The sequence below is a fragment of the Apodemus sylvaticus genome, chromosome 14 (genome assembly GCF_947179515.1).
Source record: "Apodemus sylvaticus chromosome 14, mApoSyl1.1, whole genome shotgun sequence".
Lineage (NCBI taxonomy): Eukaryota > Metazoa > Chordata > Mammalia > Rodentia > Muridae > Apodemus > Apodemus sylvaticus.
Window position 1 is genome coordinate 73,647,795 of NC_067485.1, and position 17,737 is coordinate 73,665,531.

At 46.5% G+C, this 17,737-nt stretch overlaps 1 protein-coding gene across 4 annotated transcripts in view; it reads right to left on the reverse strand.

Annotated features, from left to right (window-relative positions):
• The window catches only part of Prkcq (protein kinase C theta), a 139,362-nt gene that overhangs the window by 11,308 nt on the left and 110,317 nt on the right, over window positions 1–17,737 (reverse strand). For all 4 annotated transcript variants that reach the window (XM_052156226.1, XM_052156225.1, XM_052156224.1 and 1 more), the window contains 3 exons: window positions 12,269–12,360; window positions 9,932–9,994; window positions 5,482–5,620 (listed from right to left, as the gene is read on the reverse strand). In XM_052156226.1, the coding sequence (XP_052012186.1) occupies window positions 5,482–5,620; window positions 9,932–9,994; window positions 12,269–12,360 (294 nt within the window). The remainder of the gene's footprint in view (window positions 1–5,481; window positions 5,621–9,931; window positions 9,995–12,268; window positions 12,361–17,737) is intronic.

A 17,737-nucleotide genomic window follows, 5' to 3' on the forward strand; every position in this document is an offset into this window, starting at 1 on the left:
AGGCAACTCTTATAAGGACAACATTTAATTGGGGGTGGCATACAGGATCAGAGGTTCAGTGCATTATCATCAAGGTGGGAACATGGCAGCATCCAGGCAGGCATGGTACAGGAGGAGCTGAGAGTTCTACATCCTCATCTGAAGGCTGCTAGGAGACTGACTTCCAGGCAGCTAAGGTGAGAGTCTTAAAGCCCAGGCCCTCAGTGACACACCTACTCCAACAAGACCACACCTACTCCAACAAGGCCACACCTACTCCAACAAGGCCACACCTACTCCAACAAGACCACACCCACTCCAACAAGACCACACCTACTCCAGCAAGGCCACACCTACTCCAATAAGGCCACACCCACTCCAATAAGGCTACACCTCCAAATAGTGCCACTCCCTGGGCCAAACATATACAAACTATCACAGAGATTGTCTCTCCTAAGAACTTCAGAAGCTAGACCCATCAAGTCTCACCGATACGACCGCTACGACTGCCTAAACACAAGCTGTACAAGGGCTAAAGGGGTCACGGGAAGCTCTCAAAGCCTCAACCCTGGACAAAGAGTTACAGGCAGTAAGGGGGTGTGAGAGCAGGAGACAGCTGGCGTGGGGTCATCTACTGTCACATGGGCAGCCCTGGAAACACACACACAAATACTATCAAGACCGAGCAGGCTGTACTTATGTATTTAAGAACACACACACATAATAACAACAGCAACAATTAAGGAAAAAGAGGGATAAATTTGAAAGAGCAAGGAGGGATATACAGGAAGGTTGGAGAGAGAGAGAAAGAAGAAGGTGGGGGATGATGTAATTATATTAAATCTCAATAATAAAAGGTGTGTGCCACCACTGCCCAGCAAAGAAATAATTTCCAAAAAGCTATTTGATCTCCTCATTTTAATGGCATAGTCTTACTACTATTAATAAAATAGAACAAAATTAAGCTATTTGGTACCAGTTTTTTTTTTTTTTCATTCTTAGCTCAATTTGCTCTTAAATCTTCCAGGCATGTTCTTTAACTCACAGACCACGTTAACTGGTGTGTTGAATGAGATTCACGTGTAATGTAAACACATGTACATAGCTTCAGAGTGCTTACTTAACTGATAAAGAAACACCATCAAAAAGTTTAAGAATATGGGGCTGCCGAGATGGCTCAGGGAGTAAAGGGGCTTGCAGACAAGCTCAGTGACCCAAGTTTGCTCCCCAGGATGCCACATGGTAGAGGAAGAGAGTTGACTCCTGCAATTTGTCCTCTGACTTCTTCATGCAAACCAGGATGACCCTCATGTGTGCATGCATGCGTAAATGATGGGTTATGTAGATCAATAAGTGGATGTGTATCACAAGCTTGACAACGTGTAAGAGGCTGGCGACGTGTGGGAAGCCTGAGGAAGGCTATTCAGGGCAAGAGGAGACGGAGTTCCTTGAGATGTCCGGAAGGATGGGGACAAACTGGACATTCCTTGGGGATTATCCCAAGGATGCAAAGAGCAAGGGCGAGGTCTTGACTCAGTCCCAGGATCCAGGAAGTGAGAGATCCCAGTTGAGAAAGCCTTGGAGTTTGGCTGGATTTGGGGACGGAGAAGAACACTTAACTATTGTATTTCAAATTTTTTGTTGTTGTTGTTGAGACAACTGGTAGATGGTTTTATGGTTAATCATGAAAGATGTATTAATCATGAAAAGAGAGAGGGAAGGTTCAACAGAGAAAGTGAGTTTGGGGAGTGTGATGTTTGAAGGGCCTGTGATGTATGTAAGTCTGTGACGCATATAGGTCTGAAGCAGAACTAAGCTTGGTCTGACTGTGCTTATTCTGGAGCTAAAATTGTTGTCATGGATAAAGTTACTCATTAAGGAAAACTCAGGAAGGGGCTGAAGAGGCGCCTGAGCAGTCAAGAACAAATACTGCTTGTCTGAGTTAGGGTTCACTGCTGTGAACAGACACCAGGACCAGCGCAACTCTTATAAGGACAGCATTTAACTGGGGCTGGCTCACAGGTTCAGAGGTTCAGTCCATTGTCATCAAGGTGGGAGCATGGCAGCGTCCAGGCAGGCATGGTCCAGGCTGAGCTGAGAGTTCTACATCTTCATCAGAAGGCTGCTAGCAGAATACTGACTTCCAGGCAGCTAGGATGAGGCTCTTAAAGCCCACACCCACAGTGACTCCACACCCACACCTACTCCAACAGGCCACACCTACTCCAATAGGGCCACACCTTCTAATTGTGCCCCTCCCTAAGCCGAGCATATGCAAACCATCTCACTGCCCGTGCAGAGCATTGGAGTTGGATTCCCAGTACCAACGCTGGCTGCTCTCACAAGCACCTGTCATTCAGCTCCAGGGAATCTGTCACCCACTTCTTTCCTCTCTGGGTACCACTACATACATCCACATAGCCTTACAGAGAGAGAGGGAGAGAGAGAGAGAGAGAGAGAGAGAGAGAGAGAGAGAGAGAGAGAGAGAGAGGTGAGGACAAGTGTGGAGCCGCAGGGAGGTAAGCTTCAAAGAGAAAGAGGGGAGTGTTGTAGAAGAAAACAGGAGCTTGCTTACCAAAGCTACGTCCTAGAAGTCTCAAAAGGAAGCAGAACCAGGATGGGAAGCCTCGCTGAGGAAAAAACAAAACCTAAGACTGCAGACAGAACAGACGCAAGAATATCTGCACACCCTAAGGTAGAGGAGAAAGAATTAGAGGCAGCTCATGCAGTGGTTGAGTGGTGGAGTTGGGGTGGGCGCCGGCATGGAGGGTGTGGGTGTGGGGCATGAGGAGACCTTTGCTGAGACTGTGTCTGAGCTAAGCCAACAGTTTAGGATTCTTGCTGAACAGAGTCTCTGCCCTGTGGTCTCCTACACGTGTGCCCTAATTAGCGTTGGTTTCCCTTCACACTGAAGGAGGTTTACTGCACCCACAGCTGGGGTCTGTGATCAAACACAGGCTCTAATATCAAGAAGGCATCCTAGGAGTGAACTGAACAGGACTGTTAAAGCGCCTACGAATTTCTTACAGAGCAGTGGCCTTCCATACCTTTCAGTGAAGGTTAAATTAAAATTAAAGCCCGACTGGAGGCGGATACGGCTGTCTCCTGAGAGACTCTGCCAGTGCCTGACAGATACAGAGGGGGGCGCTCTCAGCCAACCATTGGACTGAGCACAAGGTCACCAATGGAGGAGCTTGAGACAGGATCCAAGGAGCTGAAGGAGCTGTCAGCCCCAAAGGAGGAACAACAATATGAACCACCCAATACCCCCAGAGCTTCCAGGGACTAAACCACCAACCAAAGAGTACACATGGAGGCACCCATGGCTCCAGATGCACATGTATCAGAAGATGGCCTTGCTGGACATCAAAGGGAGGAGGACCCTTGGTCCTGATTAGGTTCGATGCCCAGAACAGGGGAATGCCAGGACCGGGAAGTGGGAGTGGGTGGGTTGGAGAGCAGGGGAAGAGAGGATGGGATAGGGGGTTTTTTGGAGGGGAAACGGAGGAAAGGGGATAACATTTGTAAATACAGAAGATATCTAATAAAAAATAAAGAAAGAAAAGAAAAAAAGAAAAGAAAAAAAGTAGCACAGGGAAACAACATGTTTCTTAAACTCTGAGGTTGAATAGGTTACAGGGATCTGATGCTGACACGGTTCTACATGGAAAATCAGAGGTCTGTCCTTACTAGACAATCGTCCTCCATTTACAAGTTCGTTCGTTCGTTCATTCATTCATTCATTCACATTTACAAGGCTAATTCGTCTCCCTTTACCGAGTTCTTGTCTGTGAAAGGGAAAGTCATCCCCGAGTAGCTCCCACGAGGGGAACTGGTGAGGAGTCCCTGAGAGTTGCAAGCACTTGGACAGGAGGCTTAGGAGGTGTGGTTTTCCTGAAGGAAGTGTGTCACTGGGGGGCGGGCTTTGAGATTTCAGTGGCTCTCATCAGTCCCTGGTCTTCCTGCTTGCGGTTTAAGACATGAGGTCTCAGCTGCTACTCCAGCCACCATGCCTGCCTGTCTGCCTGCTGCTAAACTTCCCTGTAATGGTGATTCACTCCTATCACTCTAACTGGAAGGCCAAACAAACCCTTTCTTCTATAAGTTGCCTTAGTCGTGGTGTTTTATCTCAGCCACAGAAATATGACTAATATATGTCGTGTGTGGGTGTGTGTGCAGCCATGACGTCAGGCGGTGACGTCACTCTCTGCCTCATTCTTTAAGGCAGGGTCTCTCAATGAATTTGGATCCACGCTTGTAGTCAGCAAACCCGAGAGATTCTTCTGTCCCTACCTTCCAAAGCTCCGAGGTTATAGGCGTACATGGCGATGCCTGGAGTTGTAAGTGGGTGCTTGAGGATTTGAACCCAGGTCTCTATACTTGCATAGGGAGATGTCTTACTGTGCCATCTCTCTGGCTCCTGAGTTATTTGAGTTGTACGCAATGGGGGAGCATGGGTGGAGGGTGCGGGCAGTCCCGAGCTGCCTTTAGGAGTTCTTACAGACCTATAATTACTTCAAAATTTAAAAAAGCTGTTTAAAAAGTGAACCACAGTCCCAGGCTTTAGAGCAAACAAGCAGCTATGCATGGGACTGAAAGACACAAATAAAATAACTGCAACATGCCCAGGAATTCCGTGCGGTGGGAGGCACCGCCACACGGCAAGGCGGTCTCATCTCCCTGGGGTGGGCAGCTGGAGGAGGACTCCCCGGCGGAGAGAAGGGCAGGCACCTCCTGAGAAAGTGCTGGCCTCAGACGACCAAGAACACCATTTACTGTTACTATTTTGGTAGGGTTAGAGTGAAGCTCAAGTTTTGGAAGCTTCATTTTTTTTTTTCTTAGTAATGATTAATCAGATACAATAGTGGATTTCATTATGAATTTTTTTAGACATGTAGATACTTCATCCTTTAATATCTGCAGAAATACCATGACCCAGAGTTACTGTCATTGTAGAGAAGACTCTACACTCATTTAGAACTAGGGTGTGGGAGGTGCTGACAGCCCTTCCACTGTCCTCTTCCGCCTGGTTCTCTGAGACTACATCTAACCCTGATTTAGGTGGATTTCTGATTCTATGTGGCTCTTTGTCAGGTGCTCCTTCTGTTGGATCTGAACTGGTAATTTTTTTTTTCGAGGCAGGGTTTCTCTGTGTGGCCCTCACTGTCCTGAACTCACTCTGTAGACCAGGCTGGCCTCGAACTCAGAAATCCACCTGCCTCTGCCTCCCAGAGTGTTGGGATTACAGGCGTGCGCCACCACCACCCAGCTGAACAGGTAATTTTTAAGGCTGAGGTTGTTCAGAACCATGACTCAAATGGAGTCTAGTCACGGAAAGATGTTTAGTATGAGTAGAATTTTCTAGAAAACTCAAAAGACCCAATTGTGTGTCTGCATCTGGAAAAGACTCCAGGACCAAGATGAATATCGAGCCTTAGGGGAGAAAGCACTCGCCTTCAGCAAACCAGGCTGGGAAAGGGCCACCAGGCAGCACGTCCCTACCTCCGGAGCGATGTAGTCAGGAGTCCCACAGAAAGTATTTGTCTTCGCATCTCCTAGCATGTTCTCTTTGCACATCCCAAAATCTGCTATTTTGATATGTCCGTCTCTGTCTAACAGGATATTATCTAGCTTCAGGTCCCTGGAAAACAAAAGCAAAATGAAATTTCTCTTGAATTAATAGTTTTGATAAAGTGAAGCTCTCACAGGGCTACGGCAGCTGTATCATTATAGCCGGACGGGGGTGGGGAGGGGGCTTGAGGGGTACCTTTGTGGTCACCCCGCCCCCTGGACCATGATGGCTGCTCTCAGTCACTCATGGCCTGCTGTCATTAGCCCCACCTCCTCCTATCAGTGGCTCATGCGCGGGGATTCTCTGGAGGCCCTCGCTGCCCTGGATATCTGGTGTGGGTCAGATATCAAAACAGATTTTCATATCTTCCATACCGTTCTGAATACTTGTTACAACTTAGGGGCCCATGTGGATGTCTCAGCCGGAAAGTGGGCACATCAATGTCCTGTGTGGATGTCCCAGCCAAAGAGTGAGTAGTATATCAATGTTCTGTGTCACTGCCCCAGTCGCTGTTCTGACAACAGTATAGCACACCTTGAACACTCAGATAGTACTATGGAGTCAATTACCAACCAAACAATGGTCATTAGCTGTGACGCACATTGAGAAGCTGCCCGACCTGCTGGCTCCAGGGCTTCTGAGAGTAAGTTCTCTAAAGCGACACCGTGGGATCCAGCCATGCGTCGGCAGCTGAGAGGTAGGCAGATGCCTGGAGCTGATGTCTTCCCTTTGGGCCAGGTCAGCCATCACCACTAGCCACATGTCACCAATAGTTTCAGTGTGACTGGGACTCCCTAGACAAGGCTTAGATTCTTGAGACTGTCTCTTTCTCTCTGGTCCTCCCCACACTTTCATGATCAAGACACAAGATGCTTGGCAAATCTAATTCTTCTCATTGGAGAATACTTGTCTTCTGCCTCCTGATCTTTCACCAGAGCTAAAAGCACAGCAAACCAACTTTATGCCGTTCAGTTCACTTACGGACTAATCTAAATGCATATGCTAACAATTCGAGTTTGTTGAGTTAAACCACATGCCATGCCACATTCATTCACTTTAAGGTTGTCATTTATAGATATGTTTGTATAGTTCTAAAGTTTGGCTGACGGTGACAGGAGCTGTGTCTAGGGAGCGAGCATCTAACTATGAGGCTTTAGCAAAGACCGGAAGAGGAACAGACACAGTATCCAGTACTTCCACTGGGTTCTTCTGCATGCACACACTCACCTCATCATTGGATTCACACAGCAGTCCTTTGATATCAGATTATTATCACTACTGTGTGTTATAGGTGTGAATGTATGTGGTGGTACACAGTGTGGTATGTAGGCACATTGTGAACAAGGGTGCTCACACTTCCATGCGCATGTGTGGAGGAGAGAGGAAGACAGATGATATTCTGTTCTGTCCCTCTCCACCTTTTTCCTTCAGACACGGTTTCTTGCTGGACTTAAGGATAGACTGGTGACAGCAAGCCCCAGCAATCCTCCTGTCTCCTCCCCCTCTTTCACTGGGATGTCAAATGCAGGCTGTCACACTTGGATGTTTTGTGGGAGTGCTGGGGATTTGAACCCAGGTTTCTGAGCTTGAGCAGTAATCACCCCCTCTATCCTGTGAGACAATTTCTCAATACCTTCAAGTTATTTATATATATATATATATATATATATATATATATATATATATATATTTCAGATAAGACAAAAGTTCCTCCCAGATGATGACTGTTTATCCAGACCACATAGCCAGTCAGTGGCCTTGGGTGCAAACCTTGTCTTCTTATTGTCTTTTATACAGAGACCACCTGGTCTCTCTCATCAAACTGATCTCATGAAATTATACAAGGATGTATTTTAACTGATCTAAAAATAAATGTTCTCTGTGCCTCTGGCTAGGAAAAACAACCTTCATGTCAAATTTCCAGTCCACTTTTTTTTAAAGCGGTGCAGATGTCTATGGGATTGTGTGTGTGTGTGTGTGTGTGTGTGTGTGTGTGTGTGAGGATCCGAGAGATCTTAGTTGGAATGGAAGAGCCCAGAAGGTGTTTTTCTTTTTCTTCAAAGCTAGATCTCTTTGGAAGTAAGGAATGAAGGCTGAAGATTACCCAGGTTCTCTGGAGCCAACTAGAGATGCTTTAGAACCCAAAGATCCAGAACTGAGACAGGTCACTCAATTTACTCTTCACTGTGGGCATCAGGGCTCAGGAGAGGCGCTTTAGAGTCCCAGTCCACTGTGATGCTTTTTCATCAGGCGTAACAGAAAAGTAAGTGGATCCCTTGGCATACGGTCGATGCTGGGGAAGATCTTCGTTTCAGAAGCCAAGCCGAGGGGGTTTCATGGCGGACCTTCTCAGCCGCGTTCCCTGCCCTTGCTGAGCCTCGTCACTAACCAATAAACAAGGCCCACGATGCCTCTTGCTTATCTCCTGTGGGATCTACTGAGACGGGCCTCGGGAAAGCAGCTGGTAGAGGCCTCGGGGATGAGGTCAGGCCCAGAGCTTCATTCCCGAGTGCCGTCAACTCCTCCCCAGCTCAGACGTCATCAGAGCTGAGAGCAGCTTTTCTTGTCTGAATATTTTCCGAGTTGTTGATTTTATAGTACATCCAAACTAGGACTGATAGCATCTTTTGAGATGCCGCTGTTTCTGTTAGAGGCCTCAGTAGATGTGCTGAAGGACGAACATCTACCTGCTTCTTCTCCCTGTCTCCTCTCGTCCCTCAGTTCTGTGATGTCCAACCGCGAGCTCTGGACGGGTTCCTTAGCTTTGTTCCACAGGAGGTGGGAAGCGGCTCTAAGGGCTAACTGGTCCTTTCCTTCATGTGCGTGCGGGCGTGTGTACGTGTGTGTGTGTGTGTGTGTGTAGTGGGTAAGTGTGTGTGTGTGGTGGGTAAGTGTGTGTGTGTAGTGCGTAAGTGTGTGTGTGTGTGTGGTGGGTAAGTGTGTGTGTGTGTAGTGGGTAAGTGTGTGTGTAGTGGGTAAGTGTGTGTGTGTGTGTAGTGGGTAAGTGTGTGTGTGGGTAAGAGGACTTCTTTGCAGGCCACTCCCTCTTTGAAAATATCTTCCCCATTTAAAAAAAAACCTACCAGAAGATACTTTTTGTTATTGGGGTGCAATCAGTCCCGACAAGGTCTTCTCTTTCTCCTTTTAAAACTGGAATCATATTTATTTGGAATTTTTAGAATGCACTGACTCTATCTTTTTATATCAATTTTTTTAAAAAAAAATCTAAAAGTGGCTTTCTTTATATATCTTAGAGTTGGGAATTCTACATATTTTCTGTCCATCACGATCTTCAACTAGGAACCATACATTAGTGGGCAATCATTGGTTCATGATATTGGCTGCAGAGTAGTCAATGGTGCCTACCCCTCTACATATATGTTCACACACACACACACACACACACACACCTTAAAAAGGAACTGTACTCTTAAAGAGTGTATGTATGGAGACTGGCTTCCCCAAACATGCCTAGGTCAGTAGTTTGACCTGCTGCACAGGGAGAGCATCCTCACCAGAACACATCTGGAAATAGATACTTATATCTCATTATGTGATTGGTTGGCTGTTTATTCAGATGGCAGGACCACACTCTGTAAACACCAAAGCCTCAGCACTGACCAAGGCTCTGTACTGCCTGCTGTCTGCAGAGAGCCATGCGCAAGACAATGGAAGTCCTAATGGAGACGCCAGGTCATGACTGTCCAAGGACAGGCTCTTGTTGGTTTCCGCCCATTCGGCCACCTCCTTCCCAGACCCCTTTCCTCCCTGCCCCCATCTCCCTCCATCTGTAGTGAGTCTGGAAGGTGGACATCTAACTTGTGAGGGTTGTATGTTAAATATGGCTCAACTGTGTTTGGGGAAGTTTGAGGACTTTAGTGTAGTAGCCTCCCTTTGAGAGCTCTGACAGGAGAGAGCAAGATACTACTGTGCAGGGGCGAAGGTTTAAACTCATGAAGGGGGCAGAGGAGAGGTCCGCAGAGGAGAGGTCTGCGTGCCTCTGTAGGCTTCCGTTAGGAGTTTTTGTACATGTTATGTGAACCTTCCAGAAAGAGCTTCCTTTTCCCACTCAAGAGGAAACATACAAGCATGTCTAGGTGACTCAAAATGAAAGCAAGAGGTACAAAGGGGACAAATGGTGGAGAAAGCAGAATAAGGTTGTCAGCGTTGAATAATGGAGGAGAGAGGAAGCCATAGGAAGTGTAAAGGTAGGGGCAGAAGAAGGGAGGTGAGACCAGATCCGTCCGGCTTCCGGGAGCAGCTGTCATGGTGGAAAGGGTTCCGGGTGGAGACTTTTCTACCCAGACATTTTCACATCATTCAACTGCAGTGCTTAGATTAACTGGGCAGTGAAGCAAAGTCAGACAGAGCGCGGTTTACCTATAGACAATTCCTTTGGAATGAAGGAACTGAAGAGCAAGGATGATCTCCGCAGCATAAAACCTGTAAGAAAGACAGCCAGGACACAGCATGAGGACAGGGCAGCAGGGACCAACCCCCAAGCCTCGTGATTGTCTACATGGATTCAACTAAACGGCACACACACACACACACACACACACTCACACTCACACACACACTCACACTCACACTCACACACACACACACACACACACACACACACACGCTTAATTCCAGTAAAGACAATATCATCCACTCTATACTTAACTCAAAGGCTCAGGCAGCCCAGAGAGCATAAAATAAGAGCTGGCTTCTTCAGTTAACATCGTCTGAGCTGTTTACTGGTCTTTTAAGCAACATTGCCCATATGATCATAAGACCCATGAAATGTAAGAAATAGCGCAGGATGTAAGAAAATAACTTCCTCTTTTATTTTAAATTCTGCCTGGAGCCCAAAGTCCTGCATGCCAGTCATTCCCAACACATCTAGCAGGAATGTCTTCATATTAATGACGTTAGGCATGGGCCTGAGAGGTGGAGGAAAGGCTATTAGAAGATAGAGAAGGGTACGCTGGTCCTCGTCTTCAGTGCTGACAGGCTTAAAGAAAATGCATTTCTGTCTCTCCCGTAGGATTACATCAGACATAGGGCACAGGTTCCTGGGAGTGAGATAGGCTGCAACCCAGGAGGAATGCAACACCAGAACAGCACTTAGGACACAATAGGCAGGCAGCAGGTGTGCAAGTTAGCTTCATGCTTTATAGAACCCTCAGGGACAAAATGGTTCATATCTAATACACAGACATACACAGACACACATGCAGACACACAGGCACACACAGACATACACAGACACACACACAGACACACAGGCACATACAGACATACACAGACACACACACACAGACACACAGGCGCACACAGACATACACAGACACACACAGACACACAGGCACACACAGACATACCCAGACACACAGACACACAGGCACACACAGACATACACAGACACACACAGACACACAGGCACACAGGCACACACAGACACACAGGCACACACAGACATACACAGACACACACACACACACACACACACACACTCATGTACCAGTGTGCAATGCTTGGTGATTTCTGTGCTGCAGAAACCTGATAATCTCAGGCGCTTGGCTGAAGGTGCCTGAAGACAATGGGCGTGGCCAGTGCTCCCTTCTAGAGCTGATAAAACAGCCACATTGCTGGGGTTTTGCAGCAGCTCCTGGACCAAGCCCATCCTTCAGTCCAGTTGAACCTCACTCACACAAAGCGTTTACAGGGGGTACATGATGAATGGCTGAGATCAAGAAAAAGAAAGCTAGTATATGGTTATCTTTGTAAACAATATTGATTGATTGCATATCATGATGCATTTGTGGCGATCAGAGGATAACCTATGGGAGTCTGGGACAGGACTCAGTTCCTCAGTTTACAGAGCTAACTTGCCAGACTTAGCTGTAAATGACTCTAATTCCCATGCTTCCTTTTACTCGTATGTCACTGTGGGTTTGTCAAGAGGGAAGCAGGACCCCTGGCTAAGGAAGACCACCTGGAGGTGAGCTGTGGGATCCAGCCATGGTCCTACCAGGGGAACAGCGGGCTCTAGTCCTCTTGCATCTCTGGTTACTTGATGCTAGAGCAGGTGAGGGTTTATTCTCAAATGCAGGAAGGGCTGACTGCTTTATAATTTTGCACTGGCTTTCCCATGGCAGGCTGCAGCTTGGGTCCACCCTCAGGGCCACCCGGGATATCATTCCTATTCCTTTTCACTGCCCTTTCCAAAGGATACACAGTTGCATCTGTGCTCAGTGATGGATTGGAGGGGCTTCCTATGGACTGAGGCCCATTTGTAGCACATGGAAGAAGGGGTGGATTTCAGTTTCACAAAATGGAAGATTCCTGCCTTGTTTGACACTATCCCCAAGTGTTTATCTTGTTCTGGGACTTACAGGTGCCAAGAAAGAAAGTAAGAAACATGACACGAGGGGGCTAAGAGTGCGGCCGTGTGGTTGAGTACTCTTCCAGAGGACCCAGGTTCAAATCCCAGCATCCATGTCAGTTTGGTTCACAATTGCCTGTATCTATAGTTCCAAGGGACCTGACACCTTATTCTGGATCCTGTGGATACGTTGTGCACATGTGCACATACACACATCCAAACACACACACACACAATCATTAAAAGTAAATAAAAATGAACATCTGAGAAAACCCACCGGTAGGTGCTGGGTGCACAGAAAACAAAGAATACAGAATGTCCCAAATCCCAAGCAGGGCACTTACGTAGCTCTGGAAAGATCAAATTTGTGACAACTTTGGATGTGGTACATTAAGTCCCCTCCATTGAGATACTCCATCACGAAAAAGAGATTTTCCTAGGGGAAAAACAACCAATATAATTTTTTTTTAAGTACGGAAAGAAAGTAAAGAAAAGAAAGTTGACTTTGTGAAGAGATTAGATAATTTTAGAGAAAAAAAATTCTATCATTAAATTTCCAATGAAAAGACTGTTAAAATACTTGAGCTGGGTTATACTTTTGAACCCCATGGCATGGGGGAATCCCAGTGAGAGGATGGGTCACACACTAAGGGCCTTGTGTGTTGTGATCCAGCTGATGGGTCAGTGGACAGTGTGGAGCACTTCGCAGTGTGGATTATACACTTGCTTGAATCAGACACAGGATGGTGTCTGATTCTCTTAGTCCAGGAAATAGGACACGGGCCCTCCATGTTTTGTGATGCTCAAACAACAATCACTGAGTATGTCCTAAGGGTGACAGCCCAGGTCCTCCATCAGAGTCCTCAGCCTTGTCATCAAGATTGCATATTACCCTCACGTCCATACATCACTCGTGGCCAAGGTAGTCATAGTTTTTGAGCATGGAGCTCCTAGCACAGGATACTTGGCCCAGTATTAGAAATACAATGCTCACGAGAAGTAACCAACAGAGAGGTTGCCTAATTCTCAGGTCATGGGTGACAGTATCGAATATCAGGGGTCTCATATTCCTGCCAGTTCACGTTCCACCAACAATGTGAGACACCATTTCTTCAAGAAAAAGTTACAGCTCTCTGAATGCCCAGAATGCTTAAGAGTTTTAAAGAGTCACAGAGTTACTAACCCATGAAATGTGGAGGCAGCAGAGTTTGTGCGTGAATTTGCACTCAACCGCATCGGAGTGACTTTTTAAAAAACAGAATTAGCTTTATGTCTGGAGCGGAGACTAATCAGGCTGTCGAGGCAGACGAGGTAATGGTCCAAAGTGTTCTGGCCTGTGGTGGCATTCAGTTCCTCCCAGCTGCACTGAAGCCACATTTCCCCAGAACAAGCCAAGCTAAATATCATGGCAATTATCTTGATAATTCAAGTAAAGCTAAGTATCTACCTGCTTCTTCCAAAGTTGATGCAGATGTAATTTCTAGGTTCAACTACTCGAGCCACAGCCCACGCATGTGTGCACATGTGAGCCAGAATTGTCAACTGAATCATTGTGACTTAGCCCTGAAATTTCAAACGTGGCTTAAGAGTGGCCATTTCCCTCATCTGGAGGCTCCTGTTTGTGCCTGGTACTCCTTTCTCCCGGTGACTAATGTTCGAATAGTTTCCAACCTTTAGCAATAGAGTTCACTCAAAAACTCTGCTGGCCTTGAATAGGACACAACACTGATATCTTCCTTGCATATGGGTGATTAAAATTACATGATGGGGGATGTGGCTGGTAAAGTCCTTGCCTTGTAAGCATACAGACCTAAGTTCAAATGCCAGCACCCAACCATGGTGGTAGATATGTGTAATACCAGTGCCAAGGAAGTGGAGACATGGATTGCTGGGGTTTCTTGGACAGCCAGTCTAGCTTATTTGGTGAGCCCTAGGTCCTAGTGCCAGACCTGTCTCAAAAAGACAAGGTCCTGAAGGATGACACAGGAGGCTGACCCCTAGCCTCCACAGGGATGTGCACACATATTCACGTGCACACACACACACACACACACACACCAACCACACATAAAAGCAATTGGTAAGACCATCTGTAAGAATACCGAGGAGATGGGTCCTTTGTATTGTCAGGCTATGGATGGGGCCCTGCAGTGTTTTTCTTAGATTTCACAGTCCAGACATAGTTATATAGTGTCACAATTTATTTACTTCAGGCTTGGAAACAGCGGGTAAGAGAAACTAAAGGGAAAAAAAAATGTAACTCCATCCTGTTGGGGTAACATTTTTGTACATTGTGTGAAGGTTGCCTTTCTGTTATTCAATTGTTTATGTACCGGCAGAGAGCTGGCTGCTGGGGGCAGATTTTGGTATTGCTATTTGTCCGGCACATCACCTGCCTCAGTATTCTATAAACATACAGCTTCTACACTTGCTGATTGGTTTAATAAAAAAGTGCTGGCCAATGGCTAGGCAGAAAAGGGAAGGCAGGACTTCCAGTCTGAGGGCGGGTCTCTGGAAGAAGCAGAAGCGGGAAGATTTGCCTGTGGCACACAGACGTGGCTGGACATATCGAGACTGAGAGAGAGGTAAAGAAGGAGCCACGTGGTGGGTTGAGAGCTAGGATAGTAGGGTAAAGCTAGGTGAGTTAGCGGGAAGCTAGCCCGAGCTAAGGGCAAAGCAATAATAAAAATCAGTAAGTCTATGTGTCATTATTTACACTTCTGGTGGGTCCAGAAAGTTCCGCTCTAGCATCCTACAGATTCCGCACATTATTCTCCTGACCGGGGCTCTGTAAAAGTTGGGGGTCTAAAGGAGGGACTGTATTCTTGGATCACTCAACCTAGCTCAGTCTGGACTTTCCCATTCGGCAGGGCTTTCTGTAGCAGCCCTGAAGCGGCCCAGGTCAGCTGGACCTGACTTGCCTTGAGCAAACCCCGTTTTGTTTCTCGGGTCTGTCTCTGGGTCTTTTCCTTTTTGATACTAAGTTTTTCGGTGTGGCCTTGACAGCCCACTACAAGCAATCATGAGTTTCCTCAGCACCACCAGATCCCTGAAGACCCCAGTCTGAGTAAGGATCAACCAAACCAGTTTGTGCAATGCCTCTGGGCTATGCACTTCTTGCTGGCAGCTGTTGACTTGTCCTATAAGCTACTACCAGCACCCTGAGAACTTTGAATTCTAGTGTCGTGACACATGCCTGTAATTCCAGCACTTGGGAGGCTGAGGCAGGGGCTCACAGAAAACAGCCTGGGTTCCGGAGCTGTGAAAACAGCTTGGGTTATAGGGTGAATTCAAAGTCAGTAAGAATTTATGTTGGGGTTTGGAGTTCAGGAATCCCATTTTTGAGTATAGATAGCTTTAAAGCAAAGTTTAATCCCATGACTGAAATATACATACATATAGGGCTGGAGAGATGGCTCAGCAGTTAAGAGCACCACCTGCTCTTCCAGAGGTCCTAAGTTCTATTTCCAGCACCCACGTGGTGGCTCACAACCACTTGTAGTGAGACAGTGTACTGAAGTGTACTGAAGATAGTGACAGTGTATTCACATACATAAAATAAATAAATCTTTAAAAAATGAAAAAAAAACATAGAAATTATAGGCTATCCCGTAAGTGACTTCCGGCTATCCCGGACCCTTCAGAGTTGCTATCCAAAGCTCTGCCAACCGGAAAAGTGCAGACTGAAGTAGATAGAGCCCTCCAAGAGGAAGAGGCTTGGGGGTAACTGATGCAGCACGGGCTTTGTCAAGTCTTAGAGCTGAGTTTGAATCATCTTTATTTCCAAAGGGAGTTCACTAACCTCTCCCGGCCTTCATTTTATTTTTGAAATCAGGGCCCTGGCACCTCATAGGATTGTTCTCAGTGTTAAACGAGAGGGTTATTTGTAGAAAGTGAACTTAGAGCTAGCACCTTAGATGCACCGAATAACCGGCGGTAGCTGTAGTTATTGTAAGAAAATGAATGAACTTAGTTATTTCTAAGAAGCAAACATAAGCAAATGCTTTTTCAAGAGTGAACAGCCCTGAGAAGCACCTGAAGAAATGTTCAACCTCATTAGTCATTAGGGAAATGCAAATCAAAACAACCCTGAGATTTCACCTCACACCAGTCAGAATGGCTATGATTAAAAACTCAGGAGACAGCAGGTGTTGGCGAGGATGTGGAGAAAGAGGAAGACTCCTCCACTGCTGGTGGGGTTGCAAATTGGTACAACCACTTTGGAAATCAGCCTGGTGGTTCCTCAGAAAACTGGGCATGTCACTTCCAGAAGATCCTGCTATACCACTCCTGGGCATATACCCAGAGTATTCCCCAGCATGCAATAAGGATACATGCTCCACTATGTTCATAGCAGCCCTATTTATAATAGTCAGAACCTGGAAAGAACCCAAATGTTCCTCAATGGAGGAATGGATACAAAAAATGTGATATATGTACACAATAGAGTACTATTCAGCCATTAGAAACAATGAATTCATGAAATTCTTAGACAAATGGATGGAGAACATCATACTAAGTGAGGTAACCCAGTCTCAAAAGACCAATCATGGTATGCACTCACTGATAAGTGGATATTAGCCTAGAAACTTTGAATACCCAAGACATAATCCACATATCAAGTGATGTCCAAGAAGAACAGAGGAGTAGCCCCTGGTTCTGGAAAGGCTCAGTGCAGCAGTGTAGGGCAATACCAGAACAGGGAAGTGGGAAGGGGTGGATGGGGGAACAGGGGGAGGGAAGAGGGCTTATGGGACTTTCAGGAAGTGGGGAGCCAGGAAAGAGGAAATCATTTGAAATGTAAATGAAATAATATATTGAATTAAAAAAAAAAGAAAATAAAAGAGTGAACAGCCCCAGCTCAGCTCTTGAAAGAAAGAGGGAAACGGAATTGGAATTTCATGTCCTGAGCTCTCTTGGCCCTGCTCCTCAGCTGAGAGAAAACACAAAGGGGCTCTGAGAGGCACTTTGGGCTGAGTTCACATTACAAGGCCCTTGCTCTACCTTAGCTGTACAAGGGGCCTTTCCAGCAGGGCAGGAGCTCAAGCTTGAATGGGATGGGGTATGAGAGGCAATTCATGGTAGTTCATGGACTCCTGGTATGGAGTTCCATACCACGAGCTCTAATATCTGAGCCCAGACCAGCCTGCTGCTACCCGGTTGAATGATGAGGCCCTACCAACCCAGGGCTCCAGTGAGACGTTTCTGTGAGAACCTTGACTAAACGACACATATTTTTATGTATTTTTTCCTTTCCTTGGGGAAAAGTTGAAGTTAATAGAGATGCCTATACTGTCTGGTTTTGTGTGTCAATTTGACACAAGCTGGAGTTATCACAGAGAAAGAGGCCTCCCCTGAGGAAGTGCCTCCATGAGATCCAGCTGTGGGGCATTTTCTCAATTAGTGATCAAGGGGGGAGGACCCCTTGTGGGTGGTGCCATCCCTGGGCTGGTAGTCTCGGGTTCTATAAGAAAGCAAGCTGAGTAAGCCAAGGGAAGCAAGCCAGTAAGGACCATTCCTCCATGGCCTCTGCATCCGCTCCTGCTTCCTGACCTGCTTGAGTTCCAGTCCTGATTTCCTTTGGTGATGAACAGCAATGTGGAAATGTAAGCTGAATAAACCCTTTCCTCCTCAACTTGCTTCTTGGTCATGATATTTGTGCAGGAATAGAAACCCTGACTAAGGCAGTGCCCATTCAGCACATTGTACTAAGATCTATGCAACACTTCTAGGTAATCTGCATTAATGGGAGGATGCCAAGCTTTTAAACTCCCAGGCAATATGACTGCCCAGAAAAAAATACAAACCCTCAT